This window comes from Cucurbita moschata, unplaced genomic scaffold (genome assembly GCF_002738365.1).
Source record: "Cucurbita moschata cultivar Rifu unplaced genomic scaffold, Cmos_1.0 Cmo_Scf00013, whole genome shotgun sequence".
NCBI classification, from domain to species: Eukaryota; Viridiplantae; Streptophyta; class Magnoliopsida; order Cucurbitales; family Cucurbitaceae; genus Cucurbita; species Cucurbita moschata.
The window spans coordinates 1,531,250-1,551,265 of record NW_019268529.1 but is presented as its reverse complement, the minus strand read 5'-3'; the positions used below and the strand labels follow the sequence as shown (position 1 = coordinate 1,551,265).

General features: G+C 35.7%; 3 protein-coding genes across 3 annotated transcripts in view; 1 reads left to right on the top strand and 2 right to left on the bottom strand.

Annotated features, from left to right (window-relative positions):
* Positions 1-1,714: 1,714 nt before the first annotated feature.
* On the bottom strand, positions 1,715-4,043 carry LOC111451712 (trihelix transcription factor GT-2-like). The gene is made up of 2 exons (XM_023092234.1): positions 3,559-4,043; positions 1,715-3,345 (listed from the first exon to the last, which is right to left on the bottom strand). The coding sequence occupies exons 1-2, from the start codon at positions 3,783-3,785 to the stop codon at positions 2,085-2,087; spliced, it is 1,488 nt and encodes a 495-aa protein (XP_022948002.1). The 5' UTR covers positions 3,786-4,043; the 3' UTR covers positions 1,715-2,084.
* Positions 4,044-12,429: 8,386 nt separating this feature from the next.
* Positions 12,430-15,707, top strand: LOC111451135 (carbamoyl-phosphate synthase small chain, chloroplastic-like). Its single transcript, XM_023091422.1, has 11 exons — positions 12,430-12,520; positions 12,725-12,901; positions 12,986-13,118; positions 13,593-13,681; positions 13,767-13,827; positions 13,922-13,989; positions 14,118-14,246; positions 14,333-14,442; positions 14,558-14,905; positions 15,011-15,176; positions 15,474-15,707. The coding sequence occupies exons 2-11, from the start codon at positions 12,760-12,762 to the stop codon at positions 15,521-15,523; spliced, it is 1,296 nt and encodes a 431-aa protein (XP_022947190.1). The 5' UTR covers positions 12,430-12,520; positions 12,725-12,759; the 3' UTR covers positions 15,524-15,707.
* A 1,587-nt stretch (positions 15,708-17,294) lies between these two features.
* Positions 17,295-20,016, bottom strand: part of LOC111451136 (actin-7) — a 3,556-nt gene continuing 834 nt past the window's right edge. The window contains exons 2-5 of the mRNA XM_023091423.1: positions 19,237-19,308; positions 18,688-19,081; positions 17,988-18,601; positions 17,295-17,885 (exon numbers count right to left, since the gene is read on the bottom strand). Coding sequence (XP_022947191.1) covers positions 17,820-17,885; positions 17,988-18,601; positions 18,688-19,081; positions 19,237-19,296 — 1,134 coding nt within the window. The 5' untranslated portion in view covers positions 19,297-19,308 and the 3' untranslated portion in view covers positions 17,295-17,819. The remainder of the gene's footprint in view (positions 17,886-17,987; positions 18,602-18,687; positions 19,082-19,236; positions 19,309-20,016) is intronic.

Sequence of the window (20,016 nt, the reverse complement as noted above, 5' to 3'; positions counted from 1 at the left end):
TCATGTTCGTTTCCTTTACAAATTTGAATTTACAATGTTTATTTTGTTGAACCATTTTTCAAGATTATTTTTTTCTTACCATTGTTAGTTGTGTTTAAAATATTTTTACAGTATTAGGAGAATTATTATTATTATTATTAGAAAAAGTAGGAAAAATAGAATCTTTATATCCATTGAATCATGATGAGTTATAAATTAAATTAGTTGAAGGGCATCTCATTTTGGATATTCTTAAACACCTTTCAACCTTATTCTTAACATCTAAATTTTAACGTAACATCATTATTCTTAAACGCATATCCTTTGTTTTGTCCTCTTGAAGGGATGGATAATTATCAAAGCCACTATTTGAAGGGATGGATAATTATCAAAGCCACTGCATGTCTTTCCTCTTATGTCTTGTGGATCTTTCCACATGTTTGGCTCTTGAATTTCGTTTATGTTTATTTAGAGATGTTTATATAATGTATGGAGTCGAGGTTAATGACGACATGTCCCAAATCAATAAGTAGCTTAAGACTTTTAATTCTCGAAACAATATAATGTATCTTTGAACTTTCGGAAAATTTCTGACAAAAAATCGAGAACTACTTGAACTTACACAGAAAATCAAAGCATCTTGGGAATGACTACACATTATTTAAGTTTATAATTTTACGAAACATGACGTCCGTCCTTATACTTTAAATTTCATTTTAATTTATGTATTTTTAAATATTTAAATTTAGAACCCTCTCTTTTCAATAAATTTTAAAGTTAATTTTTATAATTTAAAATTATAGTTTAATCATGAAACTCCCCTTTGGGGCCAGCGTCCTCGCTGTCACTCTTTCCTTCCTCCAATCGATGTAGGACCGCCCTCAAATCTACCCCCCTTTGGAGCCCAGCGTCCTTACTGGCACACCGTCTCGTGTCTACTCCCTTCGGGGAAAAGCGAGAAGACTGGCACATCGTCTAGAACCTGGCTCTGATATCATTTGTAACGTTCTAGATCCACCGCTAGCAGATTTTTTGATGTCCCACATTTATTACGGAGGAGAACAGACCACCATTTATAAGGGTATGGAAATATATATATATATATATATATGTATGTATAGTAATTAATTATACTATTTTTCTAAAAGGTAGATGTTCAAGTAGTGTGAATGTTGATTTCAAAGGTTTTAGTATTACCGTATAAAAAATAATAATAATAATTAAAAAAAAAAAAAAGGGTCCAAGCGGAATAATTTAAAGGATAAAAATTAAGTTAAAAGAAACTTTTTTATTTTATTTTATTTTTTTTAATTGAGAGAAAAAGAAACTTTAACTTGACATTTGAATATTTCATCCCCTAATAAAAATGGCAAGAATTCTTGTTCCTTTGTACTCTAGTTGGTTTGATTCAAAATTTACTTAAATTAGAACCATTAATTACCTTAAATTCAAATTATCTCAAAAAGTGGTTTTCAATATTCAAATTCTAATGAATTTGATGCGACTTTGTGTTAACCAAATCTTAATTATTCATGTCATATGTAGCAACATAATATGAATGGTTCTATAACTGAGAGGTGTAATGATTGTAATTTGAATGCAGGAGTGAGTGGTTCCAAATATGAATGGTTCTATCACTTCGTAACTCCCCACGAGTGCTGCTATCATTATTACCACTTCTGTTCTAAATCCTCTCTTTTTGGTAACAAAATCAAGCCCAGAAGAACGAGAGAGATATCAATGAAGCCTTTCTTTGCATTATGATTAAACAAACAGGCTACTACACCACAACAGTGCTGGTTTTTATTCATACAGACACAGACAGACATAAGAACAATCAAACATTTTCAACTTTTCCACGCAATAAACAATTCCAATTCCCCTAACCACTCCCCTTTTATTCTCTCTCTCTCTCTCTCTCTCTCTCTTCCCTACAAGAAGTATCATCATCATCATCATCTATTCAAGAAATAAATAAACATATACATATACATATTATATATATATATATATATATAGACAGAGATCAAAATCAGGAGCTCAAGGATCTGACCTGTTTTCTTTTTACAATCTTGAGAGGTGTTTCAATAGGATGGATGCATGTTTTAGATGCCTACTTCCATTTCATTGCTGTTGTTTTTGGCTACAATTTGATCGTCTTCGTCTTCGTCTTCGTCTTCGTCTTCGTCTTCGTCTTCGTTCTGATCAGTATTCTGAGCTTCCCCATTGTCTGCTGCTGATTCAGGTTGTTGGTGGCTTTCTTCTTCTTGCCCTTCCATCATGTGCATTAATAGTTCCTCGGGTTTCAGTTCGTAATTTGGTTTAGTTGGGTTCTCGACGACGACGACTTTCTTGGATTTCAGTTTGTACAATGCGTCGAGCTGCTGGAAATAAGGGCATGTCTTTGAATCCTCGGGTCGTTTTTTGTTACGTTCCTTTACTCTCTTGAAGTATTTATTGATGTTCTCCCATTTCTCTTTACACCTCTTTGCACTTCTATCATACCCAAGTTTCTTCATGGCTTGTGACATTTCCTCCCACAGAGGACCTTTTGGCCCATTCTCTTGATACTTCATTTCCAGATTAGTCCTAAGCTGAATCAGAGCATCGATCTCTTCTTTCGGCCACCGGGACGACGAGCTAATCTGATTCGAATTCCCATTGTTGCTATTATTAGTATTCTCTTGATTGCTGGTATTTCTCTCAACATTACCATCATCTTGCTTCTCTGTTAAATTCTCCATCAAAATCAAGCTCTCAGGGAATGGCACTGTGCCCATCTGTTCAGAGAACATCTTCAAGAATGAAAGAAGAGCTGCATCTTTGGCAGCTGCAATTGATCTCTCTTGATTCAAACGCTCACGCTCTTTCTTGATTCGAGCTAATTCTTGCACTCTCCATTCTTCTTCTCTAGCTAGCCTCTCTTCTTCACATTTCTCCAAAGCCTCCATGAACTTCCTTTGCAATTTCTCCTGCTTCTCAATCACCTCATTCATTAACCTTTCAAAGAACTCCACAAACTTCCTCTTCTTCTTCCTCACCCCACCCGACTCTTTGCTCGAGCAAGACGTCGTCGAAGTTGATATCGATGTGGTGGTAGTTTCAACAAAATTTGAACCTGGGTTTACTATGGAACATGGAATTGGATTATGAACGATATTGTTTGGGATTTCTTCCATTGAATCTGCTTGGGAAGGTAGCAATGGATGATTGTCTAGAGCTTCTAATTGCTCAAAATACCTATAGTTTTTCCCATTCGGTTTCCCTGATCTGATAACTCTAGTCCTTTTGTGATACTTATAAATGTTCTCAAACTTCTCTTTGCATTTTTTTGCATTTCGTTCATATCCAAGCTCAGCCAATTTCCTAACAAACATGCATAAGATTCAGTCCAAAACTCCATAGCTTCGATTCAGAGAATTCAATCAATTCGGAACCAGAAGAACATAGAACATAAATCAGAAACCAAACAATTTTCCAGGAAAATCAATCAACAATTCCAGTTCAAGAACACTGAAAAACCACAATTCTACAAAATTCCCACAGTAAACGAACAGAAAATCATCCAATCGAACTAACCTGGAAACTTCTTCCCATAGAGGAGCTTTAAGGCTGGCATCTCTAAACGCAGTATCCATACTCGACCTCACCTTAAGCAAAGCGATGGTCTCCTCTCGCGGCCATCGGTTTCCAGCCCAACTCCGGTCAGACTCCTCCTTAAATCCGGCGGAGGAAGCCGCACCATCCTCCTCAACGGCGGCGGCGGCGGCGGCGGAGTTTTCCGGTGAAGTGGAAATTTCAAGCATGAGTTGCAGGAAATTTACAGTTTCCGGAGGTGGAAGAAAGTAGAAAAAGAGGGTTGAAAAGAAGAGATGTAAAATTAAAAAAAAATTAAAAAAAAAAAAAAAAAAATCTAGGGTTGTGTGAAGATGTGGTGGGTAAAGGGTAAATTCGAGGAAGAGGAATTTAAGAGATGAGATCCCAATTCCATAGCTCAGTCTTAGCTTCAAGCTTCGCGTCCGCCATTAATTTCCCTTCCTTACCTTCAATTTCATCGGCTCTATAAAATTATAAACCAAAATTGATGAATTACGCCTCTTCTTTATTTATTTATTTATATTTTTTAATCTTTATAAAGTAAAGACCCTCTCCCAAAAATTATAAATAAATAAATAAATAAAATATAATTTATTTATTTATTTACTGTCTATTTTTATTTATCTAATATATATATATATATATATATATATATATATATATAAGTTGTATTTTCCATGGTTTAATTTAAATTTTAATGATTGTGGTAATATTAATGAATGTTCCATAGTGGTACCAAACTAAATTTAGTAAGATTTAAATGAAATAAATGGGGTTTTTTTAGGAAATAAAATGGAATTTAGGGATAGAATTGAAATAATAATTATAAATAAATAAAAATTATTGATTGGTGGAGCTATGGTGAAGTGTGAACAAGTACAGCTGTGGTTGATTTGAAATGTCAAATACTGATTGGTTATAATAATTGTCTTTTGACTTTTTTTGGTGAATGCATCCAAAATCACCGAGCTGTGACTTCTGGTCAAAATCATTAAATTAATTACGCATATTATCCATCCAAAATTTTAATTATTATTACCATTTTTCTTTTTTTGTTTTCTTAATATTTAATTATTTTGTTTGAAAATTAAATTCGGCTGAACCCATCTTTCGCTTTTGGGCCTTCCAGTTTTCCCACTACATACGGCTCTCCTTTCAAACCGATTTTACCTTTTTACCCTTCAAAAAAAATATATTATCTGGAAAAGAAAATTAATTTCTTTTACTTAATTTATGTCGGCAATAATATTTTTATTTCTAGTTTTTTTTCCAAAAATATTAATTTTATATTTTATGGGGAAGGGTAAAAAGGTAAATGGGAAAAGGAGGTGTTTTTAATGAGAGTGTGGAATTTGTTCACGTAATTGAGAGACAGTTGCATGTTTACGTGTCACTTTCAATCCTTTCCCTCAAACCTTTCTTTTCTTTTTCTTTGTTTTCACTAACCAACTTTCTATCTAAAATGGGAAAACAAATATGTCATACCAAGAAAGGTTAATTCTTTTTAAATTTTAAAACCAACATGACGTGTTATTCTCGAGCGTTGCATCGATGAACGATATTTTGAAATTTGGAACGTTGATGAAAGTTTAGTTCACACTTCATTAAATCGTTCGAGAGTTTGAAGTGAGTTAGAGGAGGCAACGTGGAAATGTGAAGACAAAATGATGATGAAGTGTACCTCAAGCTTTTCCAAGGTTGAGATATTTCGAGGATAAAAGTAATCATGAAGTGTGTATATTGCAACAAAAAAGGGTATATGGGTCAAATTTAACTCGTTCTTAACTGCACCTGAACCACGGAATATTTGATAAAGTGATTAAGAATCACACGGTTTATCATGATCCTCGATCATTTGCACGACTCAATTTGGAACCTTGAGCTTTATTTCTCATGGATTTCTCTTTACCATCTCCATTTCTTGCTTGAACGACCACTGTTCATCAGAAGTCTGAGGTATTTGACTCATACTCGTTCGGACCTTTCATATGTTGTTGGAATAGTGAATAGGTACATGGAAAAATCTACTATGATGCATCATCAAGTGGTTAAGTACATTCTCCGCTATGTGAAGGGAACCAGAAGCTAGGTTGAAGTATTAAAAAGGGCGAGGTTCTGAAGAACTAGTTGGTTTTACCGATAGTGATTTAGCTAGAGATATTGATGATAGAAAAAGCACGCGGGAATGACGTTTTATCTCAACAAAAATTTGATCTCTTGACAATCTTAGAAGCAGCGAACTGTGACACTATCTTCCTGTGAGGCCGAGTTCATAGCAGAAACTGTGACATCATGCCAAGCATTATGGCTAAGAAATTTGTTCAGCAAAGTGACTAGAAGTTTGGAAAGATGTGGAAATTGCTCGGAGTGAAGAATCTCGAACAAAATCAAGTTTACGGAGGAGATTGTGAACTAATAAACTGAAGCTAGTAGAACAAGTTACTAACTTATACAGTAACTTTAAAGAATTGTTAAGTAGACTTAGTAGAATAAGGTACTCACTTATGGAGCAACTATCAGAGAATTGGTAGTAATTCAACTGAGCTTTACCAGCCATTTCCAACACATTGACTTATTTTAATAGCAAACCGGTGACACGAAGATTTTCAGTCCTCTGCTCTACCAACTAAGCTATACCAGCCATTACATGTTCAACATATTTTGATCGTGAGTCAAATCCAACAATGTTATTTTTATGCAGTGACTATTGATAGTGAATTTAGTTTTCATTGGAGTTGAACCTCTATCGATGGTAAGTAAATGAAGTTATAACTTGCTAGAAATTTCTTATAAGATAAGTGAACTTACGGTTAGAATGCCTTAAAATTTGGTTGGATATGCCACTACGACGATATTAATGAATTACTGAGACTGTTTGATGTGTGATTAACATGATTAGTCATGAAAAATTTTCTTTATTCAAAATTTTGTTGGAACAAAGACCGTATTATGTTAATTAAAGTCGTGATTACCGTTCTAATTGTTCATAGTTGTTAATATCAATCAAGGGGTCGATAATGGAACACCTTAAAGTTATGATACCCCACTTTAACCAGCTTTTTTTGACCGTTGTTTTCGAACTATTTAATTTGTTATGAAAATTAATTAAAAGAATGAGATGCCTTCTTAATCATTGATTCTCAAGTGAATATTGTCAAAATTGCAGTCTTTATTTCATTAAAATAATAATAATAATAATAATTTATTATAAAAAAGAAATGAAATTGAAATTTCAAACATTTAGAAATAGTCAACTCTTTGAAAAGTCAAAAGATTGGACAAAAATCTCAAAGGAAATGGTTTGTGTCCTTAAAAGAGAGAGGAGAAGGTGTGGTTTTGGAGCCATTGATGGAGACCTTCCAATATCCTTCTTTCTCATTTAGCTTTAATTCTTTTGAAAATTTCAATATTATCTTCTTCCTTCATCAAATTTCAACACTATCATTATTAAAGTTATAAAACAAATGGTTTAGGGTTTAGTTGCACACGGGCCATGAACTTGTACGTTTATAACGTAAGATCGACGAAAATAAATGCAACTATCCTATGCAGGTTTCATGGCCTTTGATGTGATGTTGTCGTCAACCGTACTAGGTTATCTTGCCTTTACCTAAAATATAAAAGTAGCACATGAGTTGAGTATTTTTAATAAGTGACCCATTATTGGGAATAGGGAATGAAAACACACGCAACATGAATAGAGACCTGTACAATCATAATATCTTAGGTGGCCTATAGCCTGGGCAAATTGGATTTGTAGTACTTCCCTACACATGATCCACACGTGCGAGCGTGAGCCTATAAGGTGAGTTTGCACACCCATTGGCTTGCTCGTTGGGCTAGTTAGCTATAGTCGGATGTTTAGAGGTACAACGACTGTCATGCTTCATGTCAAGCATGATGGTTATCTCATCATCATAGTGTACGCACCAGTACTCATCATAAAAGGAAAAGTATCTTGATGCATGTGAACATAGAGTATGCATGAGGTCCCTATACTTTTCATCTAACCATTCATGCGGCACAACCTCATACATTTCTCACATGTTACCCTAGGTAGCATGCATGCATAAACTTTCACACGTTACATCATTCATAACATTACTTGGGGGGTTGTGCATCAAAAGCTCTTCATTGTTGTACATGTCGTAGCATGTCATACATTTCATTGTCAAACATATTCATGTTATCATCATAACATAGCATAGCACCATAACATATCATATCATCATAACGTAACCTATCATCATAACATAACATATCATATCATCATAATAAATCATATCAAACACATGACACTTGTAGGGGCCACTAGGCACGTATCATCATACATAAGGCAATTCTTCCAACTGAGCCAATAGTAGGGCCACTTACCTGATTATTACCTGATTAGCTTAGGTTGGGGTCATCAATTTGTCCTTAACGAAAGTTCGATTTTTTCCTATGAAATTCAAGTCATTCTATGTGATACATCAATTTCAAACTTAATGGTCCATGTGTTAGACTTCATGCGAACGTTAGAGACTTTGCATGAGTAGCATCTTAGAATACGTACATATGTACATACCTACTATTTTTAAGAAAGATCTCATTTTCTATCGTTAGTCTTGCAGGGAAGACTTTGATGAAGTTATTTTAAGTTACAGTATCTATATTTCTTGACCTCTAACATTTCAAAGTTGTCTTCACTTTCCATATCTAACTCGTGTGTAATTCTTATTCCTTAAAAATAAAGTTGTGTTCCATGTTTTCATTGTTTTTGTGTTTGATAGTAATTATTAAATTAAGAAAAAAATGCCAACATTATTTTAAACTTTCTTCTCCAAAAGTATTTTAATCTTGGAATAACTCAGGTCCTTGTCTATGTGGAAAGGTTCTAGAGTGTACATCAAGTCAGTCAAGTATTTGCGAAACATGGATATGTAACCTATGATATATACTGCAAAGAGGGGTTGTGGTAGGGTTGATTTATATGTCATTGGTCTGATCCAATCTAGAATGTTGAAAGATCCGATGAAGTATGGACTTAGCTTGCGGTTTCAAGATCCGATGAAGTATGGACTTAGCTTGCGGTTTCATCTGAATGTCATTCATCAAGGTCACCTTCAAACATGCGTGATCAGTTATTTATATTCAATAAACAGCTGCATAGTCGGATCATATCCTCTTATCAAAGCTACTGTGCCCAATAGAAAATGAAAATGTGTCAATACTAATGCTAAAAAACCTCGAATACTTAATTGAGTCTTTCTTATTTTAACAATTTTTTTTATAGGTTTAACCACTTTTGGTACCTAGTTTTATAGTGAAGATCTTGGTCCAAAGTTTTGAATTCTTATTTCTTGGACACTCCCCCTGAGTGACGTAGGGGGTCCTATGCTCAATGAACAACTCAATTTTGACCTAGTTTCATGTGTTCTTCACGACATAGTCTAATACTTGCACCCAAGGTTTCATGTGTTCTGTGCGACACAATCTGCATGCCTATGTCCAAGGCTTCATGTGTTGTTTGCAACATAATCTAAGTACCTATATCCAGGGCTTTATGTGTTCCGTGTGACGTAGTTTATGTCATAAAACCATGTTGCACTACTCATTGGGAGGTTTTTAGGATATCTCAAGTTCGTGTTCTAAGAGTTATTTGTTAAGTCTTGAAGCACAACTAAAAAAAATTCTTAACCGATACACCCTAATCCATACGAGTCATAAACATTCCTTTGCATGCATAAATATTTCCTTGATTTCCTAATAACCTTGATTTCTTATAAATTGTCTTGAGGGCTAGTTACCTACTTTTGTTCATATTCCAGAGTGGTCCTAATCCCTTTAATATCACAAATAAGTCTCATATTTTGGTTCTTTACCCCTAAATCTTGATTGAAATCCTCAACATATTCCAATGTTCTAGTAACTTTGTAGAATCTCTTTAAAGGTCCCTCATCAAATTTCATGTCTTTTAGAGGTCACTCTAATTATAAGCCAACCGTACATAATTATAAGAACATTTTAGTTATTTTACACCTACACTTAATTTAGTCTATTAATGGTCGCATACATAACTGTGAAATACCGTACTAAAACGATTTTATTTACCTTAATCGGGTTAAAAAAAAAAAAAAAGGTGCGGGAGGGTCGGAACGTTGCAATTTAGTCTAAAAAGGGATTCCCGAGCCGTTTAAGCCATCAGGAGCCGAGGAGTTGTTGTGCTGTAAATTTGCCACGTGGCACAATCAGGAGGCGACGAGTATACAGATAAGTTTCGGGTCGAGGCGCGGGTCGCGCGCTACAGTCACGGGTCACGGGTCTGGGTCGCAGGCTCTGGGCTGGAGTGGATTGGGCTGCAGGTATTGGACTGGTTGGAGCTGTTTGTGGGCTGCAGGAAACTAGGCTGTAGGAGGATCGGGTTGGTTGTATGGGTTGTCGAATGCGGGTCACGGGTCATAGGCGTCTGGGCTGGGCTGGGTCGGCGTCAATCAGGTTACAGGTATTCGAGTTCTGGATTGGGCTGAGGGAAGTGGGCTGGGCCGAGGCGCGATTGCTACAAGGAAACGGGCTGACTGCGAGTATGGGTTACGGGTTGTTTCGACCCGAATCCGACTTCGTCTTCTTCACCCGTTTTTCCGAACAATTTTACTGAAGGGTGAAAAGTTCTACATAGAAGACCAATCGAACTTATGGTATAAGATGTAATTACAGGAGTAAAATAGACTTTGACCCAACTATATCTACCAACAATTTGTAATAGATCAACTTGCTTGTAATGATTATATACATGGATACAGCTTGTCCTAGAATGCATAAGAGTGCAACGTTGAGTCTATAATTGAGTAATTTATTGTTAATGAATGAAATTCCTTTCTCCTCTCGAGATAGAGGAGAATTTTTTAGATCTCTCTTTTTCAAATTCTCGAAGAATTTTATTTCAGAAGACTCCACGTGTGCTCGAATCATAGACAAGAAGATCTTGTGGAAGAAGCTCCACATCTTGCCGAGAAAGTTCTATATCGTTGGAATATATCTAAAATACTTGTCGGCTACGATTTCTACACAGATAATGTTTATTAATTCTTAATAAAATAAAACAAAGGTCCAACGCTTTTGTTGTGTCTATGTGTATGAACGATTTGGATCAAATCATTTATAACTAGTACAAAGTGATCATAGCAATAGAGTTACCAGAATAAAACACACAACATTATCCATATATACTCGTTATTACTTTAATATTAAAGACTATTCACCGTTGCAATAGTAACCTTGGTTTTTATTTCGTATCATCCACCAAAAAAAGTATTTGTGGTATGATTAAGACATCTTATTTCGTATCATAAAGTATTCTTAAATGTGAAATAATGTTAATGGAAGGATCATGAATGTTTTTCTAACCGTGGCCATTGGAGTACGCGAGGTGCTCAAATAGCTTCGGAGCAAAATCTTTGTGGAAATACATTGCAATTTAGATAAGTGAACTAACTCTTGGACGCTATAAGCTTGATCAAATGACTAGTCATTGTATGTATGAATGTACGTTAATAGTAAATATAGTGATGAACAGATTATGAGGCATGATCGTGAGATGTTAGTAGAATGGTAATGTTAATATGGTGACATGATACTAGCCATGTCGATAGAAAGGCCGGTCACGGAAGAAATGAAAATATATCATGAATAGTCATGGCGATATGTCACAAGTTTTATTATATATATTTTTTTTTTATGGAACTCCATGCATATATATGTGTTTACGAGCTATGACAATTAGGGAATGCAAAAAAGTGGCAAAATTGTCCTAATATTAAAGTGACAATATGGTCACATTTGTATGAAATTCTTCGAGTTGGATGAGCATGAATGATAGTTATTGAACCGAAAAGATAATGTTCAAAACGAATTTTATCACATGTCGTATTACGCATCTTAACTTGATGAAACCTCATGCATGTGTGTGTCCATGAGAAATGAAATTTAGAAAACTTGGCGATATGACCATGACGGAGAGTGACGATCTGGTCCTCCTTGATGTTTTCATAAAACTTGATATTATCTCGTATCATGAACCTTATCTCGTAGTGACCAAGTCACGTTTTAAAAAGTTGGGTTGTTACACCTCCCTTCTCGTCCTTGATTTTCATAGACGGTGCCAACTACTAAATGCAAAAATTGGAGCAAGGGAACACACCTAATTTGTATGTGATTCAGCAATGAACTTATATTTTGAAGAGAAAGAAGTGACGTGCACGTGCATGCCACATATACTTGTATGCTCAAATCAAGAGTCAAAAGTTGAGCAAGCATAAAAATTTGTGGACGACACACACTTTGATGCTCAAGTCAGAGAGTCGAGTCAAAAGTATAAGAAGCATAAAAATTTGAGGAATTTTCATTTTATTAACCCCTAATTTTAAATTTTAAATTTCATATATTAATTTTTATGAGCAAAAGTTAATAACAAATTGAAAGCTTTTAATTCAATGAAATTAAAATTGAGAATTTAAAAAATTGAAAGTAATTGAAAAATCAATATTATATATTATATATTATATTATTATATATTATTATGAAAAACTCCCATTTGGGTATAGGGTCGCGGCCTTTGGAAACCGTGAAGCACCATTACTTTATTAACAAAACGACAACACAATTTAACACTATGACGAAAATGCCCTCAGAATCACAATCAACTTTCGATGTCCACGTCAGCAGTTCAATTACCGAATAAAATAAAAATAATTTTTAAAAATAAAAAAGCATCTTCTTTTAATTTAAAAAAAAAAAAAGAAACCAAGATAAACTCTGTGAAATGACGAAAGTACCCTCAGCAATTTGAATAATCCCGTCTCCAAAAGAACCCTAAAACGGTAGTAAAAACCCGTTAAACACCGAACACGAAGCAGCAACCAAAACCAGAATCAGGGTGAAGCATCAGAAGTCGACGCCATTTGAGGTGTAATCTCTGTCTCTTGGGAATGCTCAGTGCTTCTTTTTCTTTTCGCTATTTTGATAAGCTAACTTTTCCATTTCTTAGTGCGTTGTGATGGTGATGTGTATGTATGTTGTTTAGCGGAACTTTGTTTTCCAACCAGAATTTGCGTTTGATTTTCTTTTGGATTTCAATGTTTCTTTGTATTCTCCGCTTCTTTTTCCTCAGGAGGCGACCACCACTTCGAAGCACCCAATTCATCAATGGCAATCAGAGTTATGGACTTAGTGTCCGGAGCCTCGCTCAATTGTTTTCATTTCAAAAACAATAAAGGCTTTGTGAAATCTAGGGATTTCACTATCAGATGTTCTGTTCCTCTCTCTTCCCATGGCGCTGCCACCATTGGTAGGGGGTGGAGTTCAATTCTTGTGAATGTTTACATTTTTGAATTACTGTTTGAATGATTATGATTTTGTTGTTTGTTGTAAGATTTGGGAGAGAGGCCATGGAAGGTGTCGGATGCTCGGTTGGTGCTTGAAGATGGTTCAATCTGGAGGGCTAAGTCTTTTGGCGCTTCCGGAACCCAAGTTGGTGAAGTGGTTTTCAATACTTCTTTGACTGGGTAAGTATGTTGGGGTTCTGTTTACTGATTTTAAGTTTTATCCTAAACCATGGTAGGGAGTAATGATGCTTCATGTCCACTCATATCAGCTCGGATGATATCATTTAAATTGTTAACAATCCAAATTGAATTTTGAGATAGAAGGTACTGGTGTTTCTCTAAAGTGGATATTGCAATCTTCATTCAAAGCTTAAAGATTGACTTAGACCTATTTAATCACTGGCTATTGACAAGGGTAGGATTGTAATGGCATCTTAACGATTAAAATTGAGTTATGTTTGAATGAGGAATGATATAAGTGTGAGATCCCACATCCGTTAGGGAAGAGACCGAAACATTTTTTATAAGAGTGTGGAAACCTCTCCCTAGCATGTGCGTTTTAAAACCGTGAGACTAACGGCGATATGTAACGGACCAAAGCGGACAATATCTTCTAGTTGTTTGTTGATGCTTCCTTACACAATGAATCTGCAGGTATCAAGAAATTCTAACAGATCCAAGCTATAATGGGCAGTTTGTCCTGATGACCAATCCCCATATCGGCAATACTGGTGTCAATTTCGGTAGGTTATGCTCTCGAAGTCCTTACGTTGCCTTGTCTGGAGAACTGTTTGATAATATTGACTTTCAAACACCTTTTCCAATTAGATGATGAAGAAGCCAGGCAATGCTTCCTCGCTGGCCTGGTGATCAGAAGCCTAAGCATCAGGTGCATTTCCTTCTTCTACTCTGTTTAACAAAATTATTTAAACATTCAATTAGTGTAAATCATGGTTCGGTTGTTTCACTTAATTTTCTTCCAGCACTTCAAATTGGAGGTGTAAACAAACGCTTGGTGATTATTTAATTGAGAGAAACATCATGGGAATTTGTAAGTCAATTTATATTAAGATTGTTCTGATGACAATATGTAGAAACATTTAAATTTTTGAATGCTGCTTTTTTTTTTTTTGCCTTCTCTAATCTATAAAACCGTGGGTTTGTTTCATCATGGAGCAGATGATGTTGACACTCGTGCTATTACTCGTCGGTTAAGGGAAGATGGAAGTCTTATTGGTGTTTTAAGCACTGAAAAGTCGAAATCTGATGATGAGCTATTGGAAATGTCTCGGTCATGGAACATTGTTGGTAAGAATTGGATGCAACAACGCAATTTGTAATATTCATAAAATGCTGGAGCCTGTGTGATTAATATTTTTGCTTTTCTTTGGCAGGTGTTGACTTAATTAGTGGTGTTTCATGCAAATCTCCTTATGAATGGGTGGATAGAACTGATTTGGAATGGGAATTCAAATCTGGTGGACAAGCTTCAGAGACCTTCCATGTGAGTGTGCTGCAAGAACGTTCTTAAGATGATAATGATATTACAATTACTAATACACATTCGAAATTTGTAATTTGGCAATGCACCTTTACATTGATATTTTGTGTTGAAAAAGGTTGTGGCCTATGATTTTGGAATCAAGAGTAACATACTTAGGCGCTTGGCATCTTATGGATGCAAAATCACTGTTGTCCCGTCCACATGGGCGGCATCAGAGACCCTTAAGTTAGAGCCAGATGGGGTTCTTTTCAGCAACGGTCCGGGCGATCCATCTGCAGTTCCTTATGCTGTTGAAACAGTCAAGCAACTAGTTGGGAAGGTACCTGTTTTTGGAATTTGTATGGGCCATCAATTGCTTGGCCAGGCCTTGGGTGGTAAGACCTTCAAAATGAAATTTGGTCATCATGGAGGAAATCATCCCGTTCGCAACTTTCGGAACGACCGTGTAGAAATTAGTGCTCAGGTGTGCCTATGTCAAAATTTATCGATTTCAAATCTACTGTCTGTGTTCTATCTTATTTTCTAGACTTCGTTGTGTTTGCATTCACTTACGTGTTGTTCGTGGCAGAATCACAACTACGCAGTGGATCCTGCATCCCTCCCAGAGGGTGTTGAAGTAACCCACGTCAATCTTAATGATGGAAGCTGTGCTGGTCTTGCTTACCCAAAGCTAAAAATTATGTCTCTTCAATACCATCCTGAAGCATCTCCCGGGCCTCACGATTCCGACTCTGGTAAAGAACATTATATTATTTTGGTCCCTGAATAATATCTGTTTCGTATTTTAGTTTGTGAACTTCTGATTCTATGTCTATTAGATTCTCACTATATTATGATTATATTAGAGATTAAAGCTGTTAACAAATGAGTAGAAATAAGTAGAAATTGAGAGACCAAAGCTGTTAGACAAATGTTGATAGGGATTGTGCATTATTCTAAAACATGGAAGGAACTTGCAACTCTGTGTGCAGCCATGTAAGTTGATGTTTGAATGTATTGCGACTCACAAAACCAACATTGTTTGGTTGCAGTTTTTGGAGATTTCATAGAGATGATGAAGCAAGAAAAGAGAAATGGTTAATGTGACCATTCAGAGAGTGGCGAGGGAAAAGGGAAAGGGAAAGGGGAAAGAGACTGTAATATATATCTCCCCTTCTCTGTGATCATTGTAGCATCTCAAGCCCCATATGGGTTGCTTGGAAATATAAAATAGTAATAATAATAATAATATCTATTCAAACTAATTGGGAAGATTACAGTATTTATCTTTTTATTTTCCTTGAAATTTGAAAAAGAAATATGATGCCATATGGTAGGCATTTTGATTTTTTTTTTCTTAAGCTAATTTTAATTTAAATTATTTGGAGTTATGATTAGATTATTTTATGTTAATTAGGTGAGCAAATTTTCACTTTTTAACTTATGATAAGAGAGCATAATGATTTTAGCTTAGACTAACTATTGTTATTATTGGTTTGGTTGGATGAATTGAATGAAGTATCAATGGCATGTGTTGTAGCCCCTTCCAGTATGTTATGGACCTTAATGTGACTTCCATGTCGTATGATCCATAATACCTCTATATGATATAATACGCAGAATAGGTTTAGTAGAATGTATTCATGAAAGTTACCTTTAAGAAAGAACATATGACTTGCATCATATGTTTATATCATAATTTAAGGCTATGGGAATGTCATGCATTTTTTTATATGTCATATGCATCGAAATACTTCTCCATTTTGACAAGTATGTACACATACATTACAATATCTATACACGTCATGATACTTATTCATTACAATAGCTGAAGGGCAAGGCACAGAGTACGTAATACACTCCACACATGCTTTATTTCTCAACAAGACACTTGATTGCACGTATGATAATTGCCACCTAAAAGGCAAGAGAGTACATAATATTCAAAACACCCTAAAAGGCAAGAGAGTACATAATATTCAAACCACATGTTATTTTTTAAGATAAAGGTAAAACATCCAGCTTAACAATGGAGGTCATGGGATTGAAGTTGGATAGTTATATTTATACTAAACAGTTTTTTATTACTTTATTTCCATTATTTCCTAGATGATTACCTTTATTTGAAAATAGTTTGTAAACAAACGTTTAGTCTATAACATAATTTACAAAATGTTGTAAATGAACTTTTTTACTACCATCTAACTACTGGTTGTTACAATTTATTCCTGTCACTTAACACAAACCCTTAAATTCTTTGACAAAATAAGACCAAAGGATTATTTAACTCAAACCAACAAAAAAAAGTTATGCAGTGCAAACAATCAAGAAACTAGTTGATCCAATTGTGTTAATGAATTATAGTTGTCAACCATCAAATTATGCATCTCATCTGCAATCAAAAGTCAACAATTATATATCAATCACTCTTAATAATAACTCAAGACCAACCTGTTACACGCCCACACATCGCTAGACAGGCAAGGGTCCACACCATGATAGAGCGCCTCACGACGAACTTTTTCTTTTCTTTTAAAAAAGAGTCAGACATTAAACCAGCGATGCCAACAACAAAATGAAAGTTTCAAAAGTAGGCTAAAAATATTGATGTCAAAAAACAAATCATGAAGACATAATTCAGAAGAATTATCATACTAAGACATTCATGGAACCCTTCCGGAAGTGTAAGTAATCTAGTTTAATATTTCTCAATTGAACCTCCAATCTATGGAAATGTCGACATTTGGGTGAAAATTTGGCTTCACCTACTGAACATTGTTGGCTCATATTAGGCTCCAATAATCTAGGTTTATGAAGCACGATTGGAGAAATGAATAGAACTAGATACAACTAAAGGATGAGAAGAAGCAATGTAAGTAAGAATATGATGTCTTATAAAGCATTCAAGCCAATAATAAAATATCATTTTCCATGCAAGTTTATGACCGCAAAGGCTGACTAATATTTGTCATACAATAACTATTAACATTAATGTTCCCGAAAAAAACAAAGAACTTGGAACAGAGAATAGGAGAAAAGGAGGGTAGAGAATTTAAAGCCAAAAAAGAAAGCATCACAATAATCTCTCCTACTAATAAAAGACATGGTTGCATCACAGATTTGACAAAGGCAAGGCAGGTTGAGATTTAGGAAGGAAAGTCTTTTTGGCCACCACCAACACAAACATCCAGAGGGTCAATTACTTATTCACTCTCCAAAACGCAGTAGAATTACGAACCTCAAACTCCCAGCGGTTGGGAAAGCAGTGGCATAGGAACTGACTGACATATACCCTCCTTCCATGACCCATATCCGTGCTCAACCGAAAGAGTTCACATTACACATGACACAAAAAACCAACTAAAGGAAATAACTCACCATTCAAGCACATATTGAACTTAGAAGCACTTCCTGTGGACGATGGATGGACCAGATTCATCATACTCACCCTTCGAAATCCACATCTGGTAGGCAAAAATGAAGTATTTACATTAATCAGTGTGAAACTATATAGCTAGAAATGGGAATAAATGAGAGGTTAAGAGTGAATGTAGGGAGTATTTCACCTGCTGGAAGGTGCTGAGCGATGCAAGGATTGACCCTCCAATCCAGACACTGTATTTCCTTTCAGGAGGTGCAACGACCTTAATTTTCATGCTGCTTGGAGCAAGAGCTGTGATCTCTTTGCTCATTCGGTCTGCAATACCAGGGAACATGGTAGAACCACCACTGAGAACAATGTTACCATACAAATCTTTTCTGATATCCACATCACACTTCATGATTGAGTTGTAGGTAGTCTCATGGATTCCAGCAGCTTCCATTCCAATGAGAGATGGCTGGAAAAGAACTTCAGGGCAACGGAATCTCTCAGCTCCGATTGTGATGACTTGCCCATCAGGCAGTTCGTAGTTCTTCTCAATTGAGGAGCTACTCTTAGCAGTCTCGAGTTCCTGCTCATAGTCGAGTGCAACATAAGCAAGCTTTTCTTTCATGTCACGGACAATTTCCCGTTCAGCAGTGGTTGTGAACATGTACCCTCTCTCAGTGAGAATCTTCATCAAGGCATCAGTTAGATCACGACCAGCAAGGTCCAGACGGAGGATAGCATGGGGTAGAGCATAACCCTCGTAGATTGGCACAGTGTGACTAACACCATCACCAGAGTCCAGCACAATACCTGTTCAAAGAATGCATTAAAAATACTATCCAAATCAAAGTCCAAGAGTCCAAACTTTAAGACAGAAGGAGAAGATGGATGTGAACCTGTTGTACGACCACTGGCATACAGAGATAGAACGGCCTGGATAGCAACATACATAGCAGGTACATTAAAAGTTTCAAACATGATTTGTGTCATCTTTTCTCTGTTAGCTTTGGGATTGAGAGGTGCTTCAGTAAGAAGCACAGGGTGTTCTTCAGGTGCAACACGAAGCTCATTGTAGAATGTGTGATGCCAAATCTTTTCCATATCATCCCAGTTGCTCACAATACCATGCTCAATGGGATATTTCAAGGTGAGAATACCTCTTTTGGATTGGGCCTCATCACCGACATAAGCATCCTTCTGGCCCATACCTACCATGACACCAGTGTGTCGGGGTCGACCAACAATGCTGGGAAACACTGCCCTAGGAGCATCATCACCAGCAAATCCAGCCTAAAAATAAAATTTTAAAACTTCAGGCCAATTAACAAAGTGAAGACAAAAGAAGACCATACTGAGAAAAACAGTAATAATTGTTGAGCACGTAGGTAGGTAGATCTACAACAAGAAAAACAGCTGCAGCTGCATTTTAAGGTCAGTAATCTAACCTTCACCATTCCAGTTCCATTGTCACAGACAAGTGGCTGGATATCCTCAGCATCGGCCATCTTTTGTAGTTACTGAAAGACACACAAATTGACACAGATGAGCAAAATATAACATAGAATTCAAAGCACAACTGTGCTATGCACATTGAACGGTCAGTAAGCTGTAAGCATAAGACAGACAATCCACCTTGTAATTTAAAGCCCAGAGTTCATATAAAAATATTTGCCACCTAATAATACATCTACTTTAGAAATCCATCTAACTTCTAACTTTGTCTAAATCTTAAATAAACAGAAAACGGCCAAAAACGTTGAATTTTATACACGAGGAAGAACTGTAAGCTGCACGATTTTAATCTAAAAATTATATTAACTAGTAAGCAAACAATCGATCCTCAGTTCATCAACTTTCCACATATCTTATTAACAGAACAAGGAAATTAATCTAGATCCTTAATAGAAATTTCTTCAGAAGTCCAGTCATGCAGAACACATGTAAAAAATTGGCAATGGAAACGATGCTAGAAAAATTCAAATTGAATCGGGAAAATTACAGGCGACTTTCGACGAAACACAAGATCTCAGCTCCAGTACTATAAAATTTGTATAACAAACACGTAAATTGTCAAAGAACAGCCACTGGTTGCAAATGCGCATCAAAAGGCCACCGATTCCTCACAAATCAAAAAGATTCCAAAAAGACAACAGAACAAAAAAAAAAAAAAAAAAAAAAAAAAAAAAAAAAAAAAAAAAAAAAAAAAAAAAAAAAAAAAAAAAAAA

Bases quoted from the DNA above. Each gene is read 5' to 3' on its own strand.
- LOC111451712 (XM_023092234.1), bottom strand. From the start codon at position 3,785: ATGCTTGAAATTTCCACTTCACCGGAAAACTCCGCCGCCGCCGCCGCC. The intron at 3,346-3,558 runs GTTAGTTCGATT...CATGTTTGTTAG, and splicing joins CTATGGGAAGAAGTTTCCAG to GAAATTGGCTGAGCTTGGAT.
- LOC111451135 (XM_023091422.1), top strand. From the start codon at position 12,760: ATGGCAATCAGAGTTATGGACTTAGTGTCCGGAGCCTCGCTCAATTGT. The intron at 13,990-14,117 runs GTAAGTCAATTT...ATCATGGAGCAG, and splicing joins GAGAAACATCATGGGAATTT to ATGATGTTGACACTCGTGCT. The intron at 14,247-14,332 runs GTAAGAATTGGA...TTTCTTTGGCAG, and splicing joins TCGGTCATGGAACATTGTTG to GTGTTGACTTAATTAGTGGT.